General features: G+C 48.5%; 1 protein-coding gene across 2 annotated transcripts; it reads left to right on the forward strand.

Moving 5' to 3' along the window:
• The first annotated feature begins 240 nt into the window (after positions 1-240).
• Positions 241-7481, forward strand: DEGS1 (delta 4-desaturase, sphingolipid 1). 2 transcript variants are annotated; one of them, XM_058275270.1, is made up of 3 exons: positions 241-413; positions 3094-3836; positions 6997-7481. In XM_058275270.1, the coding sequence occupies exons 1-3, from the start codon at positions 332-334 to the stop codon at positions 7141-7143; spliced, it is 972 nt and encodes a 323-aa protein (XP_058131253.1). In that variant the 5' UTR covers positions 241-331; the 3' UTR covers positions 7144-7481. The 2 variants fall into 2 exon arrangements, with proteins under 2 accessions (XP_058131253.1, XP_012383076.1); XM_012527622.4 differs by lacking the exon at positions 241-413 and adding an exon at positions 942-1127.
• The last annotated feature ends 17451 nt before the right edge of the window (positions 7482-24932 follow it).

The following is a 24932-nucleotide window of genomic DNA, read 5'->3' on the forward strand; positions in this document are numbered from 1 at the left end:
CTGGGCCGCGGCCGCCCGCCTCACACCGCTCGCCCTCCGCGGCCCTCGGCGGCCGGGCACCGAGCGCGCCCGGACTGGGCTCCCGGTGGTCCCCGAGTCACCCCCTCAGAAGGCCGCGCCCCAGGCCCGCGCCTCCGGGCCCGCACCTCCCCGCCGCGGGGGCGACGCCGCAGCGCTGCCCGGGCGGGCGGGGCGCCGGGGGCGGGCCGAGGCGCGGGAGGGGCCTGGGGACTCCGCCCCGGCCTCGCCGCTGGGTGAGTCGCCTCCGCCGGCCGCCGCCACCTCGGAGCCGCGAGCGTCGGGCGGGCGGGCGACGCTGCGAGGCGCCGCCATGGGGGGCCGCGTGTCGCGCGAGGACTTCGAGTGGGTCTACAGCGACCAGCCGCACACCGACCGGCGCCGGCAGATCCTGGGTGAGGCGGCGGGCGCGCGGCCTCGCGCCGCGGGGGCGCGCTCTCGGCGCGGGCTCGGGCGGGGCGCGGCGAGGCCCGTTAGCAGCCCGCTCCCCTCGGCCCGCGGCGGCCCGCGCTCCAGACCCCGCGCGGAGGGGCGGGCGGGCTCGGGCGCCGGCTGGACCCCGCCGGCCCTTCCGCGAACAGGCGCGGCCGCCCCCGCCCCCTCCTCAGGCCGCGCGGCCCCGAGGCCGGGTCTCCGAGAGCCGGGCGCCCGGCGCGCCCCCGCGGGCACTCCCCCGCCTTGGAGGGGCCTCCGCCCTCGCGGCGCGCCGCTTCCTCCTCCTGCCCGGAGCAGGCCGCTGGGCGGCGAGGGCGGGCGGCGGGGCTCGCTCCCCGGCCGGGTGAGCCTGAAAGGGGCCGCCGGGGCTTCCCGCGGGCCGCGCGCACCCGCCCAGGCCCAGCCAGCGGTTCTGCGGCGGCCCGGCGGGGGGGCTGGAGCCGGCCCTGCGACGCGGGGACCTCGGGCCGAATGAATGACCGCGGGGTTCAGCTCCTGGCGTCTCGAGCCTGTGTCATTTGATCCTGGCCACCAGCCTGGGACGCCAGAAGGACAGATTGATAGATAGCCTTCATCCATCCAGGGTTTGCGGATGGAAAGACTGAAATACGGAAGAGGTTAAACGACTTGCCACGATTAGCCGGCTGGTTAGGGCCTTTTCCACTAGCCTGGAGGTATTTGGCCACTCTGCTATTTGGGGCTTGTACTTTATAAAATTAGCTTGTCTCTCCCAGGTTGTTATTATTTTTTTAAAGATGTATTTTTTATTTCTCTCCCCTTCCCTGCCCATCCCCAGTTGCCTGCTCTCTGTCCATTTGCTGTGTGTTCTTCTGTGACCGCCTCTATCTTTATCAGCAGCACCGGAAATCTTTGTCTCTTTTTGTTGCATCATCTTTCTGCATCAGCTCTCTGTGTGCAGCGCCATTCCTGGACAGTCTGCACTTTTTTTTCACACTGGGCAGCTCTCCTTACAGGACGCACTCCTTGCGCATGGGGCTCCCCTACGCGGGGGACACCCCTGCGTGGCAGGGCACTCACTCCTTGCGAGCATCAGCACTGCCTGTGGGCCAGCTGCACACGGGTCAAGGAGGCCCGGGGTTTGAATCCTGGACCTCCCCTGTGGTAGACAAACACTCTATCCCTTGAGCCAAATCCCACTTCCCCAGGTTATTCTTATTGATATGCCAGGTGTTAAGTGCCTTACAAACGTTATCCAATTTAATCCTCCTAGTAACTTGAGTAGGTTGGCATTTACCCTATTTTATATATATATATATATATATATATTTTTTTTTTTTTTTTTTTTTTTTTTCTCTTCCCTTCCCTGCCCTCCCCCAGTTGTCTGCTTTCTCTGTCCGTTCGCTGTGTGTTCTTCTGTGACCGCTTCTAGCCTTATCAGCGGCATGGGAATCTGTGTGTTTTTCTTTTTGTTGTGACATCTTGCTGTGTCAGCTCTCCGTGTGCGGCACCATTCCTGGGCAGGCTGTACTTACTTTCACGCTGGCGGCTCTCCTTACGGGGTGCACTCCTTGTGCGTTGGGCTCCTTTACACGGGGGACACCCCTGCGTGGGACACCCCTGCGTGGCATGGCACTCCTTGCGCGCATCAGCACTGTGCATGGGCCAGCTCCGCACGGGTCAAGGAGGCCCGGGGTTTGAACTGCGGACCTCCCATGTGGTAGGCAGATGCCCTATCCATTGGGCCAAGTCTGCTTTCCTATTTACACTATTAGAGATGAGAAAAGAACGACAAAGTAAATACTAGAGTGGAGATTCAAGTTTGGGTTTTAAAATAGAGTCGTACCTTGGGAGCTGAGACCTACAGTCACTTATTAAGGGTTGCCCCTTTAAGCAATTTGGGGTTCTTGGATGCTTTAAAAAAAAAACATTTTGCAATCAGTGGATAGGAGATAGCAGCTGATGCATTTTATCTGTCTTAATTTGTTATGTAAGAATAATCTGACATCCACCCTTGTAAAAACAGACTCATTACTGGCATTTAGCCATCTATTCAGAAAATCAAGGACAAGTGAGGTGTTTATTGGTTCTTGTGTACATCTTTTGAAATTATCTCAAGGAGATCCTTCAACAGAAGGAGAAAGGATTATCTATAATGGCAAAGTTTTCTATGCCTAAATATCCAAAAAATGGGAAATGGTTAAAAGGTACCACCTGGTAACCAGAAGTGATTTAGTTATTATAAAGGTAATTTTGAAAACCAAGTATATAATATATTGTGTTTATGAGATTTGTGGAATGTAAAACTTAACAGAAGTATGGTTGGGACTTTATGAAACTTAATATACTTAACATACAAAAAATTGTCAGGGGTGAAAGTGGAATCAGATAATGAGATCTGTGACTCATTTGTGGCTAATTCTGTTAATATGGAAATCCTAGGTTTTTAGGCTAATTTTTCCTACATGAATTCTCAAACTATTGTGATATGCTGTTAGTAACTTTACTATTAGAATATACTGCATTTCTGTAATAGAAAAATAATAAAGTCTAAGAGGTAGAATATGATGATTTGGCAAAAGGAAAAAGCCAGATTTAAGTATTAATTTAGCTAGAATGGATGAAATTTTTGTATTTCAGGTCCTAATTTTTTGTTTTGTTTCGTTTTTGCTTTTTTTGCAGCCAAGTATCCAGAGATAAAATCCTTGATGAAACCTGATTCCAACTTGATATGGATTATATGTATGATGGTCCTTGCCCAGTTGGTTACATTTTACTTAGTAAAGGATTTGGACTGGAAATGGGTCATATTTTGGGCCTACGCCTTTGGCAGCTGCGTCAATCACTCGATGACTCTGGCTATTCATGAGGTCTCCCACAACAGCGCCTTTGGCCATAGCAAAGCTATGTGGAATCGATGGCTTGGAATGTTTGCTAATCTTCCTATCGGTGTCCCATATTCGGTTTCCTTTAAGAGGTACCATATGGATCATCACCGATACCTCGGAGATGATGGCATCGATGTGGATATTCCTACCGATTTTGAGGGCTGGTTTTTTTGTACTAGCCCTAGGAAGTTTATATGGGTTGTTCTTCAGCCTCTCTTTTATGCTTTTCGACCTCTGTTCATCAACCCCAAACCAATTTCTTCCCTGGAAATTATTAATACTGTGGCCCAGATTTGTTTTGACATTATAATTTACTATGTTTGGGGAATTAAATCTTTAGTCTATATGTTGTCAGCAACCATACTTGGTCTGGGTTTGCACCCAATTTCTGGACATTTTATAGCTGAACATTACATGTTCCTAAAGGGACATGAAACTTACTCATATTATGGACCTCTGAATTTCCTTACCTTCAATGTGGGTTACCATAATGAACATCATGACTTCCCCAATGTTCCTGGAAAAAACCTTCCACTGGTAAGTAAAGGATTTGATACCTTAAACTAATTTCTGATGATTATGCAATTAAAATTAGTCTTAACTTGCTTGTTTTAAAAGGAATCCACTATATCAGGTCTGTCTGGGCTGCTTTCAAGGAAATGAAGAATTCAAGTCCCAAGACGCTGGTCTGGTTTTGCAAAGGGCTCCCGTTCCTGGACCCCTCACCTAGTGGTTGTACTTAGGGTTTACAGGTGTTGGAGAGTGTTCAAAACCTATTAATACTTGAAAACTACTTCAGAAACAGAAAATAATGCCTCTGTGAAGTAAGCAGAAGTACACGTAACCTTCATCGCTATTAAACAGAAGAGGCTTGGCTAATTTTTTTTGTGTTGGTTTATTGTGAAATACCATTGTCTTCCACATCTACAAAGTAAGTGAACATCACTTTTCAGTGTTGCAGTATTCCTGAAGGCAGGAACTGTCTATTTCCTTTTACAGGAGACATTTAGTGTATTGTCTGGGTAAACGAAAGAAGACATTTCGATCCTCATTTTTTCATCCTCCAAAATGACCATTTTCCTAATTTTATCTGCCTTTCCAGGGAGTTGTTAGTAGCATTCCCATATTCAAGATGGGTGGTAGCTCTTGCAGTTCTCATTATAAAATGTTTCTGTGATTCTAAAAAGAGTAATATGTATGAAATGTAATATTAGTATTAAATTTTTCTTAGCTATGTTGTAAGGAAACCGTAGGCTAATATTTTATGCCCTCATATCCACCCAATCATATTTTATGGATTTCCTCTTAAGTTTTTAAAAGTTGCTGTTTAATAACACATACAACATGATAATTAAATGCAATGTGTGGTTCTGGATTGGATTCCCAAATGAGGAAAGAAAAAGAGCTACAAAGGACAATGGGTTAATGGGGAAAATTTAAATGTGGACTATTTATTAGACAGTGTCAGTGTTAAATTTCTTGGGTGTGGTAATGATATTTTGGTTTTGTAGAAGAATGCTCTTGTTCTTAGGAGATACATATTTCACTTCGGGGTGAAATATGAAGAGTTAAGTTGTCAAATAATGTTTGCAACTTTCAGAGTTTCAGCAAAGAAAGCAAACTCTGGATGCATAGAGAGAGGGAGAAATGGCTGACTAGTGCTAATAATTGGTCAACCTAGGTGAGGCGCATATGGGTGTTTCATTACTATGGGTATTCTACTGTGCTTTCAAGTTTCTGTAGGTATTGCTTTTTTTTTTCCCATTCAAAATAAAATGTTTGGAGAAAAGCCACACAGCACAGAATTGTCTGAACACAGCTTTAAAATTGCTGTGTAGGGAGTGGATGTAGCTCAAGTGGTTGAGCACCTGCTTCCTGCATTACAAAGTTCCAGGTTTGATCTCTAGTACCTCCTAAAAACAAATGGAAAACACAGCTCTCCCTGGGGAGTGGATGTGGCTCAGTGGCTGAGCGCCTGCTTCCCATGCATGAGGTCCTGCGTTCAATCCCCAGTATCTCCTAAAAAAAATGTGCTGTGATGTGATGCTTGTGTGCATTCTGCCCATGCGCCAGCCTCAGCAGCAAACGTGCAGCTTTGCCTTTTCCCTGACATGAGAATTGTGATTTTTTATTAAAGAGATTATGGTGCAAGTAGAAAGCTGCTCACCCTTAATAGAGCTAATAGATATGTAATTATAAGGTTATTAACCGCATTCTTGAGATATAATTCACACACCATGCGGTCCACCCATTTGAAATGTACAATTCCGTGGTTTTTAGTATGTTCACAGAGTTGTACAACTATCAACAGTCAGTTTTAGAACATTTTCATCACAATAACAAGGGTTTTAATTTAATATTTTACATTTTTTATTGGACTTTGCTGTTCATGAAACACTTCTGTAGTCTTTATTTTTCCATTTACTCATAACCTTGTAAAGTAAGTTGTTAGACATCCAGATATTTATTACACCAGTGTTTGCATACATGTCAGAATTTGGACACATGGCTAACAAAGTACCCCAGGCTTTCTAACTTCTAGTGTTACGGGTTTTGTCTTTTAAAAATCTTACAAATTATAAACACTTGATTGTTTTTATTATGCTTTTTTTAAAGGGGTTTCTGGGGATCGAACCCAGGACCTTGTGCACAGTTAGTAGGCACTCAACCACTGAGCTGCACCCGTTCTCCTTAAGCAGTGTCTTGACTTGGCTCAAAATATTTAGGATCTGAACAGATCCTGTCATTTTATTTTTTTCTTTTTCTGAAGGATCATGCTTTTTTTATTCCGGTTAAAATAAACTGATTTCTGCTGTCTTTGACATAATGCGTTTGATCCTGGATTACCATCCAGGCGCATTTATGTGTGTGTGTGGTCCGCAGATGATCCTCGTAGTGAATGAATTTTAGGAGGCTCTGAGGGACTGCATTCACGGGTGCTGCCCCTTTGGCACTTTGGCGTGGTTTCCTTTGTCTGCCTGAGAAAACCCATGGGAAAGGCCTCTGCGGGGCCTTGTGGTTTCCGAAGGGCATCTCTCAATCACCCCCACAAACAAAAGTATTAGAATGTTTCCCAAATCGAAACTACTTAAACTTTAACATTGTTTTCTTTCTTTTACTTACCTTCACTTTTTACCAGTTGGGATTCTTTCTTTGTTTCCCTTTGAGATTTACTAGGAGAGTTTTTATACATTCTGAAGCATCCACAAAGCTATTATCATTACACTGTACTAGCTGGTTTTGCTTGCCAAACTGGCAGTAGTTTTTTGGGTTTTTCCGGTTTTTTTAAAGAAATTTTCGACTTGAGTTGTCAGAAGTACACACTTGGTAAGTGCTTGATTTCTACCTAATTGGTGTTCCACAGTAATTTATTAGTATACGTAGGCTCCCTACATATGTGGCGGCATCCACATAATACATGTTTTAAAGACTCCAGGTGCCAATTATACATCAACCAGATATTTAGTCCATCAGAGCTTCATAGGAGTCAGTAATCCTATGAAGTGTTACTTAACAACAACCAAAACCTGCTTTTTGTGTGGAATTCCTAAAGCTACCTCCTTTTTTAAGAGGCAAAAGGGAGAACGATCTCACTCCTGGCCTGCCTTCTCAGTGTTTGTGTGAGACATTTTCTATGCTCTTTGACAGGACCCAGGACACACTCATTCTTCATTTTTCTGGTTTTTTTTCCTTCTAGGTAAGGAAAATAGCAGCTGAATACTATGACAACCTACCCCATTACAATTCCTGGATAAAAGTACTATATGATTTTGTGATGGATGATACAATCAGTCCCTACTCAAGAATGAAGAGGCATGCCAAAGAAGACATAACACTGGATTAAATGTCATCATCGCCAAAGGAATCCCTCTCCAAAATTCTAGCGTTATTAAACTTAAGACCACTGGTGTTTAGAAGCTTCCCTGGTGCAATTTCACAGTAGGATGCCCATGGAATTAAGAAGTATAGTGGCTTTGAACAGGCGGCCTGCCCCAGCAGTGTTCAGCTTTACTCACAGGATACTTTTATCATTGCATTATCATTGTTTAGGATGTTTTTGCCTTCGTCTGTCATTCTGTAAGCATATCATAAAAAAACTGTAAAAGGTGTTTCTAATACATTATTTTCACTATAAAGTTTTACTTTATCAAAGTAGCTAATAAACTGATGTATTAATCAGAATATGTTCATGTTTGTATTTATCACATTTTTGTATTTCACTGTCTTTACACTATATAATATACAGTAACCTGGGGACTGAGATGAAGTTACTTAAAATTCCACCAAAAAAAAAAAAAAAAAAAAGCCTGAATAATAGTTTAAAAGGCTGAGATGGAGCCATCTTGCACTGCGAACTGAATCTCATTTTAAAATTTTGCTCCTGGACTCATGGGACCTAAATTAGACACTGCTGAATCCTGTTCAACCTTACTAATAAATAAAATACTGAATTTAATCTCAAGTAGCTTTTAGGTTGGTAGCTTTTGTTATCTGAGATGTTTCACTTGGGTACTTTTGGTGTAATATGGTGAATATTTTTTAAATGGTGGTATCAAAAAACAAAAAAAAGCAAACTTTATCTTTCCACCTGTAGAACTCTAGCCAGTATCTACAAGCGCCATGTAAATGCTGTCTGTTCTGGCCAGCTCTCTGGTTTCTTCCAACTCTTAACCTAAAATTCTAGCATGAAACATTCATTTTTAAATTCGTGGCCCAAAAATGCATCTATTTATTTAGTTATTCTTTTATTGGTCTACAGGCATGATGCTATGCAGTGAGGATACAAAGACAAAAACGTGGTTCCCAAACGTCAGGAGCTCATGCTCTAGTGCTGGGAGAGGCCATTCAATTAGAACTCAGCAATTAAGTAAAGGACTTACCATAAATCAGAAGGGTCAGAGGATGTGACCAGGACCGTACAGAGTCCCAGTAGTTGCCATCTTATGCCAGCGCTCTGCCAGGCTGTATTTAGTCCACGTCGGCCTTGCAAGGTAGGTGTTACAGGTGAAGAAACGGAGGCTCCGGGGAGGTCACACGCGGCCTGAACCCTTGGTCAAACCTGTGCCCTTTCTGCCATTCCACCTGCCCGGCTGAATTGGAAGGAGCCTGGCCAAGGAAGCGTGTTTCCTGCTGGTTAGGATAACCATCCCGAAACTGTAGTCATTTGGAATGAGGCAAGGATAGTCTGGTGACCCAGGGCTGGGAAGACCCAGGAAAAGCTGCAGCCCCAGAAACCCAAACTTAACTCTTGAAGTCTCTCGGTGCATTTGATGCTGGGCCATCCTGAATGACTGGGGCATGTGACAAGGAGGCTGAGCGAGTGAAGAATGTAGGACAAGGGGGCCTGAAGACCCGACCAAAATCCAGAGCTCTGCAGTGGGTGTGGGTGCTGTGTGTGACGGGGCAGCGACAGTGGGAACTGCCCACGGAGGGGCCCCATTTAGTAAGAAGGATTTGACAGCTGTATGTGCAGGTCAGAAATACCTAATGCTGCAATGAACTGTGGGTTTTGTTTTGTTTGTTTGAAGATTTATTTCTCTCCCCTTCCTGCCCCCATTGTCTGCTCTCTGTGTCCATACTGTGTGTTCTGTGTCTGCTTGCACCCTTGGCAGTACCGGGAAACTGCGTCTCCTTTTTGTTGCCTCATCTTGCTGTGTCAGCTCTCCCGCGTGCGGCACCACTCCTGGGTGGGTTGTGCTTTTTGCACATGGGGCGGCTCTCCTTGCAGGGCACACTCCATGCACGTGGGGCACCACCCCAGCTTGGCACAGCACTCCTTGCATGTGGCAGCTCTGTGCGTGGGCCAGCGACCACACGGGTCAGGAGGCCCTGGTATCAAACCCTGGACCCTCCATATGGCGGAAGCTCAGTTGAGCCACGTCTGCTTCCCTGCAATGAACTGTTTTCAACTACCAATTCAGGCTCCTCAACTGCACTCCTTGCGGAAACAAAAACACTGCTTCAGACCGGACATGGCTGACCTGAGGGTTACTTGCAAATGTTTACCTTATAAATTAATGTAAACGAGAGTGTAGGAAGAACTTTACCTATTAATACTTCATAGAATTATACGTGACGAAGAGAAACTGTTTTCAAGGACTAAAGGAGCCTGCTTGCTGCTGAGAATATGTCGTCAAGTAGGGGGGCTAACGATATTCCCGGGGCTTCCACCACGGGCCAGGCACTGTGCTAGTCTCTTTATGGCTTGTTGGGCCCCCACATTGTATTGTCCTCATGTTTCCAGTCAAGGAAACAGACTTGGAAAGAATAAGTAACGTCTAAAGTCACACGGTCTAAATTCAAAGTCCATGCAATTTGCATTTCATATAAAGGATCTTAGGGTGTCCTTTTTTCTCTCAAATTCAGAGCCTTTCTCCTAATTAGCCTCACACGTGAGGTTTTTCTAACGATAGTATCAGCTCAGCTGCTGCCCTGTGTTCAGCAGCGAGAGGCAGTGGTTCTCAGGGCGATGGGTGTGCGGGGCAGGGCTGAGCAGCCTGTCACACGCCAGGCCATTTGCACACTTTTGATTTACACCAGGCCATTTGCACATTCTTCTGATTAACAGTAAAGCGAGGAAGTGGAAGTCAGGGCCGTACTGGCTCAGGAGCAGATGGCGCTCCAGTCAGATGAAGCCCAGTCTCCATCATCTCCTTGCCATTCCATTAGGAGCGAGGGCAGGCAGAGCGCCCGCGGGCCGGCCCGGCTCGCCGAGGGGAAGGTGCACGCCTGGGCGCTGTGGGCGCCTCGCAGCCGCGGGGCCCGGAGGGCGAGCGCGAAGCCTCGGCGGCGCGCCCAGCAGCGGGATCAGAACGGCCTGCGGGGGGCGGGACCCGGGACACTGGAGGAAGCCGCGTCCCCTCCAGGCCTCTCGAAGCACGAGGGGAGGAAAAGCAGGCTCTTTCCTTCCTGGCGCCTGGAGCCAGCCTCCTCCTCCGAGCGGTCCCCCGGCCGCCTCTTCCGGGGTGGGGCTGGTTGGGGACCCCTTGAGCAGGTCCGCAGAGTGAACGGGAAGGCGGCCGAGGCCGGCGGGGAGCAGGGCCACCAAACCCACCCAGGAACCTGGGGGACACTGCCAGAAAGAGCCGTGAGGCCCGGGCCTCCAGAGTCGCGTTTGGAAGGAGAACCCATTCGGGGTCAAGAAGCCCCAGATACGGGAAACGGACTTTGGCCCAGTGGTTAGGGCGTCCGTCTACCACATGGGAGGTCCGCGGTTCAAGCCCGGGGCCTCCTTGACCCGTGTGGAGCTGGCCATGCGCAGTGCTGATGCGCGCAAGGAGTGCCGTGCCACGCAGGGGTGTCCCCCGCGTGGGGGAGCCCCACGTGCAAGGAGTGCGCCCGTGAGGAAAGCCGCCCAGCGTGAAAAGAAAGAGCAGCCTGCCCAGGAGTGGCGCCGCCCACACTTCCCGTGCCGCTGACGACAACAGAAGCGGACAAAGAAACAAGACGCAGCAAATAGACACCAAGAACGGACAACCAGGGGAAGGGGGGAATTAAATAAATAAATAAATCTTTAAAAAAAAAAAAAAAAAAAAAAAAAAGAAGCCCCAGATACCGTCCAATAAAAGGCCCCGCTTTTGGCCCCCTGAGAACTGACAGGTCAAGCAACCAATCAGAACAGCCGACAGCTGAGGCCCCGCCCCAACGTTGTGACGGGAGGAGAAACGTGGAAAGGCCTCGCTGGGCCGCACCTGCGTCTTGCTGCAGCACTCCTTCGTCCATGCCTCACCCTGTGTCCTTTCCTCGTTCTCTCCTTTCCTAATAAACTCTTTACTGCCTTGCCTACGCCATGGCGAGTCCTTACATTCTTTTATGCGACATAAGCCAAGAACCTAGAAGCCCAGAGCCCAGAGCTTTCTGCTAACACCTTCAAGGCACGGTCACCGCATGGGCTGTTGGTCGTCATGGTTACCGTTGCCACTGCAGTCTTTATCATTTTGGACAGTGTTAGCAGCAAGAGCTTGTGTCAGTTGTTCCAAACCATAGCAGTTTAATGCTTGCTGGCTCAATACGTACAGTTTTTAAATCAGCAAAACTTAACTTGGCTTGCAAATGATGCACAGCAAGTGTTCCACAGAAGGCCTGCTTCGTGCCACAGTAGCAGAGCTAAGTACTGCTCGCCCCCCGCAGCCTTGGGTTTGGGTAACCGTCAGGACCCTGGTTCGTTCCCCTCCGTAGCTGGAGAGGCCAGGAGGACGGACGCTGCACGTGCTGCAGGGGCCCGCGAGGGACGTGCTTGTCTCCCAGGCCGGCTCTGCCAGCGCTGCCATCTGCACACTATCTCGGTGTGCCATCACCCGTGCTCCTGGGCCCCGAGTTTGGCAATCCATCATGAGGCCATTGTTAGCCAACATGAAGAGAGATGAAAGCTGGATTCCCGTAATTCAGCTAGGTCTGCACACAGCGAGCTCAGGTGGCGATGACTCAGTTTCCTAATTACCTGAGCTAAAGGCATGCTCGTCCTGGACCTGATCCCGCTGGGTTTTCAGCACTTGAAAACCTGCCCTTGTGGGTGTGCCAGGAAGGGGAGGAGAGGTGAGAAGGAATGAAGGGACCCACACAGTTCCCACACTGGGCGGTGAGGCTCCCTGCTGTCTGGGTTTGCTGGCTGCCGCCAGGCCTGCTTCCTCTCCCTGCCTCACTCGCCGTCACTCACTTGCGGGGTTCCTGGCCCAGTGGGCTCCTTTCTGCTCCGCAGCCGCTCAGAACCGCTCCCTCCCCAGGGCCTTTGCTGGTCCCTGAGCCCCAAGCACCATCCCAGAACTTCACAGAGCCAAATCCTCCTCGGCTTTCCGCTCTCATCTCAAATGCCATCTTGTTTCACCCAAAAGAGGCCCTGGGACAAGAGTTTCAGTACAAGCAGCTTCCTTGGAAAGTGATCCAAGAGCACAGTGAGGGACGAGGGGCAGGAGTAAGAAGGAAGCCCCGGGCACCCGCTGTGGGCCCCGGGCCATGCCCACCGCCTCTCCTGAGAGGCTGCCTGAAACCTGCCTCGGAGGAGTCCCGCCCGTGACAGAGGTGCTTGCCTTTGAATAATTCATTACGCCCTACATTTGTTCTGTGTATTTGTATCTGCATTTTCTTTTCTTTCTTTTTTCTTTTTTTTAATGTTACATTAAAAAAATACAAGAGGTTCCCATATATCCCCCATCACTCACCCCACTCCTCCCACATCAACGACCTCTTTCAACATCATGGCACATTCATTACATTTGGTGAGTGCATTTTGGAGCCCTGCTGCACCACTTGGATAGTGGTTTACATTGCTGTTTACACTCTGCCCCAGTCCACTCAGTGGGGCATGTCAGGACATACAGTGTCCATCATCTGTCCCTGCAGTACCACCCAGGACAACTCCAAGTCCTGAAAATGCCCCCACATCACATCTCTTCTTCCCTCTCCCTACCCTCAGCAACTACCATGGCCACTTTCTCCACATCGCTGCTACACTTTCTTCCACTACTAATCACAATAGTTCCATAGTAGAATATCAGTAAGTCCACTCTATTCCTCCATCCTATGGACCCTGGAATGGTTATGTCCACTCCACCTCTATATCGAGAGGGGGCTTAGATCCCACATGGGTGATGGGTGAGATTCTCCTGTTTGCAGTTGTAGGCACTCTTGGCTCCCTGGTGTGGTGGTTGACCTTTTTCACCTCCCTGTTAGCTGACTGGGGTAAGTGCAATAAACCAGAGGGTAGGAGTTGCAAGTCTGCTGAGGCTCAGGGCCTGGCTGTCACATGGACGGTCCAGAGATTCAGGTCTGAATCAACCAACCCCAGCACCAACCACAGGTTCAGTAAAAATGCCAGAAGAGGCATGTATAGAAAGATCACATCTGAGTCCAACTCCATTACACTCAGGAACACAAACTCCAAAGTAGGGCCAACTGACATGGCACTGAACTCCAGAGCCATCTGCCATGACCATAGAGCCTGGGGGTCTCTCTAGCCCTCAGAAGAACTACTACCTGGGGTTGTATCTACTTTGGCTGCCTCTGGGACCCTGTTGAGGCATGCGTATGCGTGACCCCTCTGATGATCTCCCGACTCTTTTTTGGAGACTCATTTGTCCTTTCCATTTCCCCCTTTTATTCAAAAAAAAGCAGTTTTTAACACCTGATATTACATGTAGGCTGAGATATTCTGCTGTTCTGAGTTGACCCTTTTATTCAAGGTCTTTTTCTAGTTACATCATCAGCTGGTGCTTGGTAGTAATCCTTCAGTGCCAGAGAGGCTCATCCCCAGGAGTCATGTCCCATGCTGGGGGAAGGTATTGTATTTACATACTGAGTTTGGCTTAAAGAATGGTTACATTTGAGCAACATGGAGGCTCTCAGGAGGTAACTCTTAGGTACCCTATAGCTCTAGGCCTAATTCATATTTCAGGCACACAAGTTCATAAGCATAGTTATCAGAAGCAAGGGCTCATTGTTGGACCATCCTTCTTTATTGGTCTGTGCCATTACACTTGGGGAATTGTTGCTGTGCATTTTATTTTACAGTTATTTATTTATTTTAAAGATTTATTTATTTATTTCCCCTTCTCCCCCACCCTGGTTATCTGTTCTCTGTGTCTATTTGCTGCATCTTCTTTGTCTGCTTCTGCTGTTGTCAGCGGCATGGGAATCTGTGTTTCTTTTTGTTGTGTCATCGTGTTGTGTCAGCTCTCCATGTGTGCGGTACCATTCCTGGGCAGGCTGCACTTTTTTCGTACTGGGCGGCTCTCCTTACCGGGCGCACTCCTTGCGCGTGGGGCTCCCCTACGTGGGGACTCCCCTGCGTGGCAGGGCACTCCTTGCACACATCAGCACTGCGCATGGGCCAGCTGCACACGGGTCAAGGAGGCCCGGGGTTTGAACTGTGGACCTCCCATGTGGTAGGCGGACGCCCTAACCACTGGGCCAAGCCTGCTTCTCTTATTTTACAGTTTAAAAATTGAAGTCCTTCTGAGGGGTGAGGGAGCTGATTTCTCAGCTTCTGTCTCTCTTGAGCTGAGAGTTTTTCCTGGGCCAGCGAATGCTCTCAGGTTCTGCACGTAGACCTCTGCACACAGGAGAAGTGTCTGCAGGTGATCTCCAGAGCACGTCGGCTATGCCACCCTTCTCGTGTCACACCACACTTTTGTCTCTCCCTTCTCGATCCCAATCCTGGGATAGAACTGCTGTGGTTCTAAAGAAGCCTGCATTTCAGGGCCCTTCCCTGGCACAGCCCCTCCCCGGGTCCTGGTGGAGTTGTGGCTATGCATCCATGTGGTCATACGCATTCTTCTCTTAGAAGAAGGCCCCCAAAATCTGTAAGCTCCAGGCCCCACAAGGCCCAGGTTCACCCCTGCCTATCCCCCTAATTTATTTTCTTCAAAGCACTCATCTCTATCAGAAATTACTCTATTTAGGGGAAGCGGACTTGACCCAATGGATAGTGCATCTGCCTACCACATGGGAGGTCCGCGGTTCAAACCCCGGGCCTCCTTGACCCGTGTGGAGCTGGCCCATGCGCAGTGCTGATGCGCGCAAGGAGTGCCACGCAGGGGTGTCCCCCGCGTAGGGGAGCCCCACGAGCAAGGAGTGCACACCATAAGAGAGAGCTGCCCAGCGAGAAAGAAAGTGCAGCCTGTCCAAGAATGGCACTGCACACACGGAGAGCTGACGCAAGATGACGCAACAAAAAGAAACACAGATTCCCGGTGCTGCTGCTAAGGATAGGGTCACAGAAGAACACACAGCAAATGGACACAGAGAGCAGACAACTGGGGGGAGGAAGGGGAGAGAAATAAATAAAAAATAAATCTTTAAAAAAAAAAGTTACTCTATTCAGGTATTTGTTCAGTCCAGTTAGGAGCCTTATGGACTCCAAGAGAGCAGGGGCCTAATTTTCTTGTCTTTGTATCCCCAGCTCTCCAACAGTGACTGGTAAATAGTAGGTGTTCAATATGTGTTTGTTGAATAATGAATAAATTGCCTGGCTGGATCTGTACTCTCTGAATTTTAACCAGTTCCCAAAGGGCTGTGGGATGCATGGAACAAAGAGAAAAGCCACAAGGTAAGCTTGGGGGCAGTCCACACACTACAGAGCTTCCGAAAGTCTCCCCTTCCTGGTCAAGAGGGTAAGTCACAAGATCACTCAGGATTGGGACCTAGAAAAGAAAGAAACTTAAATGCAACTTGGGTCGGAGACTAAGCGTGCCCTGTAATTTGAAGTACCGACTCTATCTCTTGCCCACACTTTAAAAAGGGACAGTTTGCCAAGTGCCAACTGCCCGTAAAAGGCGTAAGCTGGCATGCAAAGCTGTTAGCCAACCTGCCCTGCCCCACCTCCTGCCAGTGTGGAATGGGACATGCCTCCCAGCAGAGACAGCCTAAGCATTCCCAGCCTGGGGGATGGGCCCTGGAAGCCCCTTCACGGCCCTTGGCCTCTTGCGGTCGGTGATCATACCAAGGTGAGAGAGGGGACGGGCAGGAGTGGGACCGCAGCACGAGGCCCTCCTTCGTGGGCAGGGACCCTAACGTCTCATCAGGGACAGAAATCACTCTCGCCCAGCTGACCACGGGAAGACTTAGAAGCCAACCTTATAGAAAGGCTAACGGTGCCCATCTTTGAGGGGGGATTCAAGAGGACGCGTTTACCTTCCGCCACCTTTCTGTGAATTTCTACAAATGACTTCAGCAACAGAAAAATACTTTGCTCTTCTGTGCCCGGCTCATCACGCCATTCTCTCTGCCGGGCTCCCCGCTGCCAGCAGCTACGGGGACGCCAGTCCTTCCTCTTCACGGGCGCCGCTTCCTGCCTGGGACTGGGCCTGGGCTGTTACTTAAAGCTGGAAACTTGTCCTGGCTCTGCTGTGTCTGCTTGAAGGAAGGGGTTTTCAGGGACTAAGGGCAGGCGCTCAGGAGCCGGGCTGGCCCAGTTCTGCCCCTCTCCAGCTGCAGCGTGTCACTGTCTCACCTGGCGGAGGAGGCTGGTGCCACGCCACCCTCTGGGGTTGTTGTGAAATTAGTGCACACCTGGGAAGGCATGCAGGGAGGCACCATGGCTCCTTTGAAAGGCCCCGTGTGAGGCCAACAGGAGCGCAGGGAACTCCCGATGACTCAGGACCCCCACCCCACCTGGGCTGCAGGCCGGCATTCCCGTCCCAGGTCACGGAGGAGAGGTTGGACCACCTGCGAGACAGCCGGTCCCTCCCGGAAAACTCACGACAGACTTGAAAGTAAGGGCACTGCACCTGACCCAGCGAGAGGCTGGAGTGGCGAGGGGTGAAGACGTGGTCACGGATGTTAAGGGGCAGTGGCGAAGCTGGCCTAAACCCCAGCGCTGGGCTCCTGGTCAGGGTTTTCAGCACTGATGACGGAGGTGAGCCACTTGGGTCAGGGTCAAGAGCGCTGATTGCAAAGTTGAGTGTTACCCATACTCTGACCTTCAGCTGCCCTGTAGGACGTACAGAAGTGCTCTCCTGGGAGCGGACGTGGCTCCAGTGGCTGAGCATCTGCTGCTCACATGGGCGCTCCACGTTCGTTCCTGGTGCCTCCTCAAAAATAAAAAATTTAAAAAAGACAAGCAAAAAACAAACGAAAGCTCCTGGATGTGACGGAGTTGGAGTCAGATGTGACCTCTCTACACATGCCTCTTCTGTCACTCTTTCGAACGTGTGGTTGGCGCTGGGGTTGGTGTATACTCAGGAGACTTGAATCTCTGGACTGTCCATGTGCCAGCTGGGCCCTGAGACCCAGCAGACTTGCAACTCCTGCTCTCCAGTTTGTTGGACTTACCCAGGTCAGCTAACAGGGAGGTGAAGAAGGTCAACCACCACACCAGGGAACCAAGAGTGTCTACAACCGCAAGCAAGAGGATCATATCCATCAGCCATGTGGGATCTAAGCCCCCTCTTGATTTAGAGGTAGAGGGTCCTCAGGATGGAGGACCATAATATGGATTAGAGTGGACTTACTGATACTCCACTATAGAACTGTTGTGACTTTAGCAGTGGAAGTAATGGTATCATTGATATGGAGATGGTGGCCACGGGAGTTGCTGGGGGCAGGGAAAAGCAGGAAGAGGTGTGATATGGGGCATTTTTGGGACTTGGAGTTGTCCTGAATGACATTGCAGGGACAGATGCAGGACATTGTATATCCTGCCATAACCCACTGGATGGACTGGGGAGAGTGTGAACTACAATGTAAACTACGGTCCATGCAGTGTGGCAGTGTTCCAGGGTGTACTCACCAAAGGCAATGAATGTGCCTCACTGATGAGAGGGGAGTTGATGTGGGAGGAGTGGGGCGGGGGGGAGCGGGATATATGGGGACCTCATGTTTTTTAATGTAACATTTTGAGTGATCTATTTATCTTTAAAAGGAGACAATAAAAATAAATTAATTTTAGAAAAAAACAAAATGAAAAAGCCAACTCAGGGGAGCCGTTGTTGCTCAGGGGTTGAGTGCTGACTTCCCACATACGAGGTCCTGGGTTCAATCCCCGTCCCCAGTATCTCAAAAATATATATATATAAATATATATATATCTATATATGTAAGTGGCCTCCTGCTGTGCCCTCTGCCTTGCACACTCTTTCCCTGAAAGTTGTAGGACTTAGGACTATTTTCTCACTCCCATCAGATGTCTTCTTAGCAGAGTCCTTTCCTCTCCACTTCATAGAAGATAACTCTCACACACACATACATGTGTCCCCCCTTCAGCCCCTCTGTTTTTTTTCATAGCACTTATCATTTATTATATTTTATGTATGATTGTGTGTGTGTATATATATATACATATATTTTTTACTTGACTATCCCTCCTCCCTCCCAGAAGGAAAGGCCTCTGGGGCAGGACTCTGCTCGTGGCTGGGCCGCCAGCAGCTGTGCTGACTCATGCACATCATACTCCTGGTAGCCTGCCGATAAGTGTTTACGGAATGAATTAATGAAATCTCTCCTCCTACATACATTATTGCCTTTCAGTTTCTAATCATAAGCTACAAGTGGACTATAGACTGAAAATGACCATACCTATTGAGCCATGGTACTAATTATAAAAATCCTTTGAATGACCTGAAATGAACTTGGCTTGATTTTTTTTTTTTAGGTGGTATGGAGAGTTGAACCCAGGACCTCGTATATGTGAAGCACATGCTCAACCACTGAGCTGCACCTGCTCTGCTTCTTTTTTTTTTTTATTAGAGAAATCGTGAACTTATAAAACAACCTTACATAATGTGCAATATTATCTTACATCACCCCTCCACCAACACCTTACATTGTGGTGGAACATTGGTTACAGATTATGAAAGAACGTGATTGGCCTATTACCACTACCTCTGGCTCGTAGTGTACACGTGGTATACTTTTTACATACACCCCCTATTGTTACCATGTAGTAGACTGTACATTTGTTATAGTCTCTCTCATGAGAGAACACGGAGTTGTCCTATTAACCACAGGCCATCTCCCACCACAGGGCTCGCTGTGTTCTACAGTCCCGTGCCTTGTACATTCTGTCCAAAGTGGACACTCAGTGGCTCTCGCTTTCATCACAGGGCTATGTGACAAATAGCAGAGTCATCTCCCTACTTGGTTAGATTTTAACCTGCTTCTCTGAACCTGTTCCAGGTTCCGGGTAAAAGTAAATTTAAAAGTCTCTCAAGATTTGAGACCTGAAGTAATTCCAAAAGTCTTCATTTTTTTCCCTCCAGATTAATTACAGCCTAAGCAGAGGTACGGAGGTTCCTGGAATTTGTCCCTCATCCTTTCTGCTGCTGGATCATGTCCTGTTTCTTGCCCAGGTCAATCAGCATTGCCTCTTGAAAATGGCTTTTGCCCAGTTCTTCTGCGGCTAAAAAGGAAGACCCTGTGAACGCCACCAAAGCAAATTTTAATTCTGATGTGCCAACACACCCATCAGCTGATTGGATTTGACTACAAAGGCAAGGAAAAGAAGGAAAGCTGTAAAGCGTGGGGCCAAAAAGCATCATCTTCCACCTCCAACCACTGTCAAAACATATTTCGAAATGAGAGTGAGACAGGCACAAATGCTTCTGGCCTGCACGTATACAGGCGGGCAAACTCACTGGCTTAGTGAGGCCAGGTTGGCAGGCAGCCAAAACTCACACACCCTGCTTTTGCTTTCTGCTTGACTGGGGCTTTACCAAGCCACATACACTTATCTGGATAATTTAGAATGTAAATTGCACCTACCTCAGCCAATTACTCCACTCTAAAGCCTTTTATAGAAGTCATCCCTAACTCTTAAAAAACATTTTATTACGAAATACATCATAAATAGAGAACACTGTATTAAATGTACATGTTCAGTTTAAAGAGCACTAATAAACTGAATATCCACGTACCCAGCACTGGTTAAGAAAGAATATAACAAACGCTTCATAAAACCTGAGTACCCTCCTCATCACATCACCTTCCTACCCAGAGGTAGCCATTATTCTTTCTGACTTTTGTGTTAATCACCCTTTATGCTTATTTTTAATTGTCCTATCTCCAAAAAGCATACTGTTTAGTTTTGAAAGCTGAGCCGCCAGCACAGCGCTAGCTTTGTAAGGAAGGGGCTAAGGCCCCAGTAGATGCCAGCTCCCAGGAGGCTCGGGCACCTGGCTCGGGCCGCCTCGGGCAGGCGGCAGCGCTGGAGTGGGGACGCGGTGCAGCCAGTCCGGCAGAAACGGGGCCGCAGGGGCTGCTGCTCTGGGCGTTCTGCCTCTAGACTCCCCAGTTCCAACTTACAGTTCTCTGGAGCAGGTTGAAGCAGACACACCCGGGGGTGAATCAGTGTCCTCACCAGCTCCAGAACTCGTCAAGGACAGATGAGAAGGGGGCCGGGCACGCCTCGGGCTTCATCCTCATGCTCCCAGAGTCTGCAGGAAGGCAGCGGTTGCCCCGTGATCCCAACGGGCAGCACGTCCCTCTTCCAAGCCGCACAGCTGCCGCCTGCACCGGCTGCCTGCTAGGTCTGGGGCACAGCCATCCTTGGAGCGCTCCCTCTCCTCTCTCCGACGTGGCGTCCCTGTACCCACACCTTCTGTCCTCTTTGGTGTACCCCTTCACGTTGGAGCAGGACATACTCTGAGAGTTTTTAAGAAGAGGGAAGGGATATAAAGAGACAAGCCCGCCGGCAGGCTCCAACTGCCCGAGACCCCCCTTCTGCTCCGGGTACCCTTGGCTCAGCCTACCAGCTGGGATGTGCCGAGCTGGACTCAGCAGAAATTTCCAAAGTGGAGCAAGAACTGAGCCTGGAGGGGCATAAGCCGGCACCGGCCTGCCCTCAGAAGGCCCTCTGGAAAGCTCCTAGGCCCTGCTGCGGCGCGTCTTCAGACACGGGAGATGGCCCAGTGCTGGTGAAGCGAGGCTTTCAAGGCCGGGGAGGAGATCCCTCAGCAGCAGGGTTTTGACCTTATATGGTGGTGCCAGCTGTTCCGGGCCCGATGAGGCTCCGTGCTTGCCATGTGGTGTCTTCTCCCTCTCCGCACTGCCAAGACGCCACGCTCCACCTGCGCCCTGGCGAGAGTGAAGGGAGGCATCGGGAGCCATGCTCAGTGTTTGCTTTCTGTCATTCGCACTGCTCATTTGCAGCTTTGGGAGTTAACCAAAACAAACAATCTTAAATTGAGTCTTAGAACTCATGCTTCCCATATCTAACCCAGCCAAGACTTTGTTTCTTAGTAAGGCTTAATAAAAGATTCCCAGGCCCCACCCCAGATTCTGATTCAACTAGTTTGCAGCGTGGCCCAGGTTGTATGATTTTGAAAATCCCCAACTGATTCTCATGTTCTAGAGAGTTGAGATGATTCTAAGTCCTTTTGTAGCATTGAGATTCAATAGATCTGAAAAGAAGTATTTTGCAAACTAAAATTCAGGAACAACCAGCAAGATGGCAGCAGAATAAGGAGCTCCTCGAGTCAACTCCTGCTACAGGGCAGTTAGCAAGCACCCAGAGTTCTCTGGAGCATCTGAAGCACCTGTTTGGGGGCTCCAGGAGACCAGAAGAGCATCCTGCCACATCCTTGAAGGAATGGAAGGAGGAGACTGCTCATCTGCAGAGAAGACTCCTGAGTAGAGCGCTCCACGCCCCAGAGGCCAGTGCCCATCCTCCACTGGAGGCACAAGCCACCTTGGGAGCTGTTCCGCGGCTGGAATTGAAAGCTCCGCTTCCCAAAAACAGGGAAGGAAGAGACAGTTGGGCACCAACTTCAGCTACTGATGTGTAAATTCCGCAGGCTAAAGTATAATCCTGAGAACAGCTAAAGTTTGAGCCTGTCCAGTTCAGAAAGAGGTTGGGAGCTGCCATCTTAACTCCGCGCCTGGCATGAGGGGAAGTGGGGGTGACTGAGGATCCCAGGGCTAGTGGGGACCGGCTTCTTTCTATCCAGGTCAGATGGCAGCTCTAGCCTGGGCCCCAGCCCCACCTCCAGCAGGGAGGAAGCTGTGGGGACCTGCGCCAGCCTCTCCGGGAAATTACCAGCTAAGCTGTGGGGGCCAGTGATTATCCTACTCTGGTGGCACAAGCTGCCTTAGGAGCTATTCTGTGGCTGGAATTGGAAGCTCCATTTCGCAAAAACAGGGGAGGAGAAGACAGTTGGTTACCAATTTCAGCTACTGATGAGTAAATTCAGCAGGCTAAAGTATAATCCTAAGAACAGCTAGAGTTTGAACCTGTCCAAGTCGGAAAGAGGCCAGTGGCCATCATTTTTACTCCACCCCTAACCTGAGGGAACGCTGGACTAACTGAAAATCACAGTGACAATAGGAAATAGTTTCTTTCACCTAGATCAGCCTGCAGCCCTAGCTTAGGTTTCAGGCCCACCTCTGCAGGGGGGAGGCTGGTGGGCCCGGCACCAGCCTATCCAGGTAACTGCAGGCACCTTTAACTGGCACAGACTGAATAATCAGAAGTCTACTGGGACAACTGCAGTCATCGTGGACCCACACTGCATAGATTGCACACCTGCCGCCCCATTGCCACCCCAGGCAGGGGAGAAAGGGATGTGAAGCTTCATCGGTCTCTCTGGACTACTACAGTCTAAGCCTGCATGACTTGGATTATTCTACATAGCTGTAACTCTGCCCCTACCTGTGTCAAAAGAGAAAGTTGGGAGAAGCTTCATAGGTCTCTGGAGCAATGAGAGCAGACTGAGCCTCCATAGCTTACAGCACCAACTATATCCTTGGCTCCTACTGCACAACCAGCAAGGGAGAAAGGGCAGGAAGCCCTAAACTAAAGAGAAAAACTGCACCAGAATAAATATTCTAGTAAGCCAGATGCCAAGACACCAACGAAAAATTACAATCCACACCAAGAAACAGGAATATATGGCCCAGTTAAAGGAACAAGATAAGCCTCCAGAGGACATAAAGGAGTTGAGACAACTAATCATAGATGTTCAAAGAAATCTCCTTAATAAATTCAATGAGATGGCTAAAGAGATTAAGGATATTAAGAAGACAATGGAGGGAAGTGGATTTGGCCCAACGGATAGGTCATCTGCCTACCACATGGGAAGTCCAAGGTTCAAACCCAGGGCCCCCTGACCCATGTGATGAGCTGGCCCATGTGCAGTGTGATGCGCACAAGGAGTGCCGTGCCATGCAGGGGTGTCCCCCATGTAGGGGAGCCCCACATGCAAGGAGTGCGCCCCATAAGGAGAGCCGCCAAGCATGAAAAATAGTGCAGCCTGCCCAGGAATGGCGCTGCACACACAGAGAGCTGATGTAGCAAGATGACACAACAAAACAAGATGCAGATTCTGGGTGCCGCTGACAAGTATACAAGCAGACACAGAAGAACACACAGTGAATGGACACAGAGAGCAGACAACTGGGGGGGGGGAACGGGGGAGAAATTTTTTAAAAATCTTTAAAAAAAAAGAAGATATTGGATGAGCACAAAGAAGAATTTGAAAGCATACATAGAAAAATAGTAGATCTTATGGGAATGAAAGGTGCAATCAATGAAATTAAAAAAACATTGGAATCACATAATAGCAGAATTGAGGAGGCAGAAGAAAGGATTGGGGAGTTTGAAGAAATGGCCTCTGAAAGTGAACATACAAAAGAAGAGATGAAGAAAAGAATGGAAAAAATTGAACAAGGTCTCAGGGAACTAAATGACACCAAAAGACGTGTAAACATACATGTCTTGGGTGTCCCGGAAGGAGAAGAGAAGGGAAAAGGGGTAGAAGGAGTGCTTGAAGAAATAACGGTAGAAAATTTCCCAACACTATTGAGGGACGTAGATATCCATGTCCAAGAAGCACAACGTGCTCCCATCCGAAAAAATCCAAATAGACCAACTATGAGACACACACTAATCAGGATGTCAGATGCAAAAGGCAAAGAGAGAATTCTGAGAACAGCAAGAGAAAAGCAATGCATAACCTATAAGGGATACCCAGTAAGATCAAGTGCTGATTTCTCACCAGAAACCATGGAGGCAAGAAGACAGTGGTCTATATATTTAAGATACTATAAGAGAAAAACTTCTAGCCAAGAATCTCATGTCCAGCAGATTGTCTTTAAAAAATGAGGGTGAGTTTGGAATATTCACAGATAAACAGAAACTGAGAGACTTTCTAAGCAAGAGACCAGATTTTCAGGAAATCCTAAAGGATGTGCTAAAGCCTGAAAAGACAGGAGAGAGAGGTCTGGAAGAGAGTCTAAAAATGAAGATTTTATCAATAAAAGTAACAGTGTCAAAAGAGTGTTGAAAGGAAAATATGACAGCTAAAACTCAAATAGTCAGAAATAAACTTAACCAATGATGTAAAGGACTTGTATTCAGAGAAAAGCAACTCAATGTTAAAAGAAATCAAAAAAGCCCTAAATAACTGGAAGAACATTCCATGCTCATGGATTGGAAGACTAAATATTAAGATGTCAATTCTACTCAAATTGATACACAGATTCAATGCAATCTTGATAAAAATTCCACCAGCATTTTGTTGTTAAATTGGAAACACGATCATCAAATTTATTTGGAAGGGAAGGGGTCCTGAATAGCCAGAAACATTTAAAAAGGAAAAGCGAACCCTCAACTCCAGACTTTAAATCATATTACCTAGCTATAGTGATAAAAACAGCATGGTACTGGCATAAAGACAGGCACATAGACAAATGGAAGCAAAATGATGGTTCAGAAACAGACCCTCACAGGTATGGTCAAGTGATTTTTGACCAGGCTGTCAAACCCACACAACTCAGGCAGAACTGTCCATTCAACAAATGGTGCTGTGCTGAGACCAGATCAGCAAGCAATAGGTTTTCTTGAAGGGAGGGTGACACAGAAATTAAGAAATAAAGGAAAGAGAGAGACACAAGAGAGGAGATAAAGATGGGATCAGGGGACTCACAGCTTCTGGAACTGAGAGCCTTGGTCCTAGTTTCTACCTCGTATTTATTGGAAACTACCAAGTAGCTGTTTGCTATCAGAACCACACCATCTACAATAGGGAACAGGTTATGCAAAGTTCAAATGCAGGGAAGATGATTTGGCCCAAAGGATAGGTCATCCACCTACCACATGGGAGGTCCAAAGTTCAAACTCAGGACCTCCTGACCCGTGTGATGAGCTGGCACACATGCAGTGCTGATGTGCACCAGGAGTACCATGCCATGCAGGGGTGTCCCCCA

The sequence above is a fragment of the Dasypus novemcinctus genome, chromosome 13 (genome assembly GCF_030445035.2).
Source record: "Dasypus novemcinctus isolate mDasNov1 chromosome 13, mDasNov1.1.hap2, whole genome shotgun sequence".
Lineage (NCBI taxonomy): Eukaryota > Metazoa > Chordata > Mammalia > Cingulata > Dasypodidae > Dasypus > Dasypus novemcinctus.